The sequence below is a fragment of the Penaeus monodon genome, chromosome 28 (genome assembly GCF_015228065.2).
Source record: "Penaeus monodon isolate SGIC_2016 chromosome 28, NSTDA_Pmon_1, whole genome shotgun sequence".
NCBI lineage: Eukaryota > Metazoa > Arthropoda > Malacostraca > Decapoda > Penaeidae > Penaeus > Penaeus monodon.
Genome location: NC_051413.1, coordinates 28513381 through 28516011, shown reverse-complemented (window position 1 = coordinate 28516011; position 2631 = coordinate 28513381). Strand labels below are relative to the sequence as shown.

At 37.7% G+C, this 2631-nt stretch overlaps 1 protein-coding gene across 1 annotated transcript in view; it reads left to right on the top strand.

Annotated features, from left to right (window-relative positions):
* The window catches only part of LOC119591467 (elongation of very long chain fatty acids protein 7-like), a gene marked incomplete in the record, with an annotated part of 24106 nt that overhangs the window by 18965 nt on the left and 2510 nt on the right, over positions 1-2631 (top strand). The window contains 4 exon segments of the mRNA XM_037940207.1: positions 81-137; positions 350-455; positions 1617-1789; positions 2532-2619. Coding sequence (XP_037796135.1) covers positions 81-137; positions 350-455; positions 1617-1789; positions 2532-2619 — 424 coding nt within the window.

Genomic DNA, 2631 nt, shown 5'->3' with positions numbered 1-2631 from the left:
AGGGTTACTGGCGGACATTATTGTTGACACCATCACGCTATATCGATATACAGTGTTTTAGTTGCTTCTTTTCCCGCCAGATGCTGCACGCATGCTATTGGTACTATTTCTCCAAACTCATCGACTTCCTTGACACGGTAAGCACAATGACGCTGTACTAACACGATTCGTGGTGATTCTGAAGTTGGGTTCTAAAAACGATTTAAACAAGAAATATAAAATTCTCTTTTTGAGAGTGAGAGAGAGAGAAAAAAAACAGACGGTTTCTTGCGCTCGTAAAAGATGGCTAGAGAACAATTTCTAATTTCACTTTTTTTTTCTTTACTGTCTCATACGATTTCATTTTCAGGTTTTCTTTGTGTTAAGGAAGAAATATAACCAGATCTCCCCCCTGCACGTGAGTCACCATGCGCTCATGCCCGCCTGCGCCTGGAATGGCGTGCGCTTCCAGCCAGGTACTTGCTTTTTCGTTTTTCCTTTCGTTTCGCATTTCTTGTGTTGCTTTTCTCTGTTTTGTTTTGTTTAGATTATTTGTGTGTTCTAAGTTTTTTTATTGGTTTTACTACTATTTTTTTTTCATGTTTTTTTTTCGTTTCTTTCATTTTACATTGTGTTATTTTTAAATTTCATTCCGTTTTTTTTTTCTTTCATTAGATTGTTTTTATTTGACCTTTAATATCATACGTTTGTGTTACTTTTTCCCTTTCACTTCTTATAGTCTTTTATTTTTTATTTCTTATTATTTTTTTTATTTATTTATTATTATTTTTTTTTTTTTGTCTTACGTTCTTTTTCTGTTACTTTACCCCCCTTTCATTTCATATATTTTTTAAAAGGTTATTCCAAGAGAGGAGTGATCACTAAATAAGGCGGAAGAAAGTGTAGAGATTAACTGAATAATTAATTTCATTAAAACATTCGAATCCTGTGATGTCATTAGTCAAAAACAGTTCTCGCCAGTAATTTTGCTGCGAACAGATAATCTGAAATGTTCTGGTGAACAGCCAGTTTGAAAGTTCGTGTGATGGAAAGCTTATCTGAAATTTTGTGATGAACAAAAATAAGTTAGATTTCCTTATGTTCAGCTAATCAGTAATTTTATGGGTAGCCTCTGATTAAAGATATTGTGACGATAAGCTCATCGGAAATTATGTGATGAACAGCTAATGGGCAGTTTTGTGAGCTAACCAATGATTAAAATCTAATAAGAAATTTTGCAAGCAACTACTTTTGCGATGAAGAGCAATCAGAAACGAGACAAACGGCAAATCAGTAAATCTGTGATGAGCAGCCAATCAGAAATGTTGGGACTTATAGTTCATTGATTATTTACAGCCTCCTTAGGTAATTTTGTGTCGAGCAGTAAGTTAGTGTCTTGTAATGGACAATAAGTCACTAACTTTGTTACGTACAACAAAGCAGTAATTTTGTGACGAACAGTTAATCAATGAGTTTGTAAATAAACGGCAAATAAAAAATATATTGACAAACAGCAAATAATTTCTTTTCCGATGAACAACCAATCGGAAAATCTTAATTGACAGCAAATCAGTAATTTTGCAGCGAACATTTAATCAATAAAACTGTTCAATACCACCTTCCACTTGGCTTTTCAGGAGGCCACATCACCTTACTTTGCATCCTCAATTCTTTCATCCACGTCGTGATGTACAGCTATTACCTGCTGGCAGCGATGGGCCCGCGTGTGAGGCCTTTCCTGTGGTGGAAGAAATACCTCACTACCATGCAGATGATTCAGTTCGTCATCATCTTCGTGCACTCATTCCAGGTGAGTTCGCTTCCCGTCTCTGTGGCTTCGGTGCTTCGGAATGGGTGGGTTGTGGTGATTCGTTTCGGGGGTTCGTGGGGTGGTAGGATTGTTTGATAGGGGAGTGGAGATGGGTGTATTTTGTTTGTTTATTTACTGGGAATGTGTGAATAGTAACTTATTTTGAAAGACGATATTCCAAGAGTTTTAAAAACTGAGTGATGGTTCGTGGTTTAGGGCAAATTATAAACTCAGAACTGGCCCAGTTTATAGGAATAAGTCTTTATTTCATCTCTTTCCAAAGGGGACCTTCGTTTCTATCACAAGACTGAAAATAAAGAATTCTCTCAGTATTTCCTTGGCATATAATTATTTCTCACATGTTTCCTTTTTCACATGCTCCTAATTTTATCTGAAGAACGTATTGATAATTATATTTACGCCCTCGTAATTAATTATACTGTGGTATCTTCACTATTTACTTCCAAAGGACTCGTTTAATTAGCACGGGAGATAACATTCAGCAACGTGAAGGGGAGAGAGGAAGCGCGAGAGAAATAACAAACACAGTTGATAAGAAGAATGACGTAAACCAAATAGAACAAGACAGGGAAAGATAAGACATTAAAAAAAGGACAAAATTAAAGAGACCGACGTAGAGAGAAACGAGGAGAAAGGGAGAATGAGGCCGCGTTGGAAGGGCGGGATACCTGAGGACGAACGTATAGTCGCCGAGGTGCTTATTGATCTTTCAATTTGGCAGATGCTGTTCATCGACTGCCCGGGCGTGCCCAAGTCGGCGTCCAGGCTGGTGATGGGCCACTCCCTGCTGCTGCTCCTGCTCTTCGCCAGCTTCTACAGCA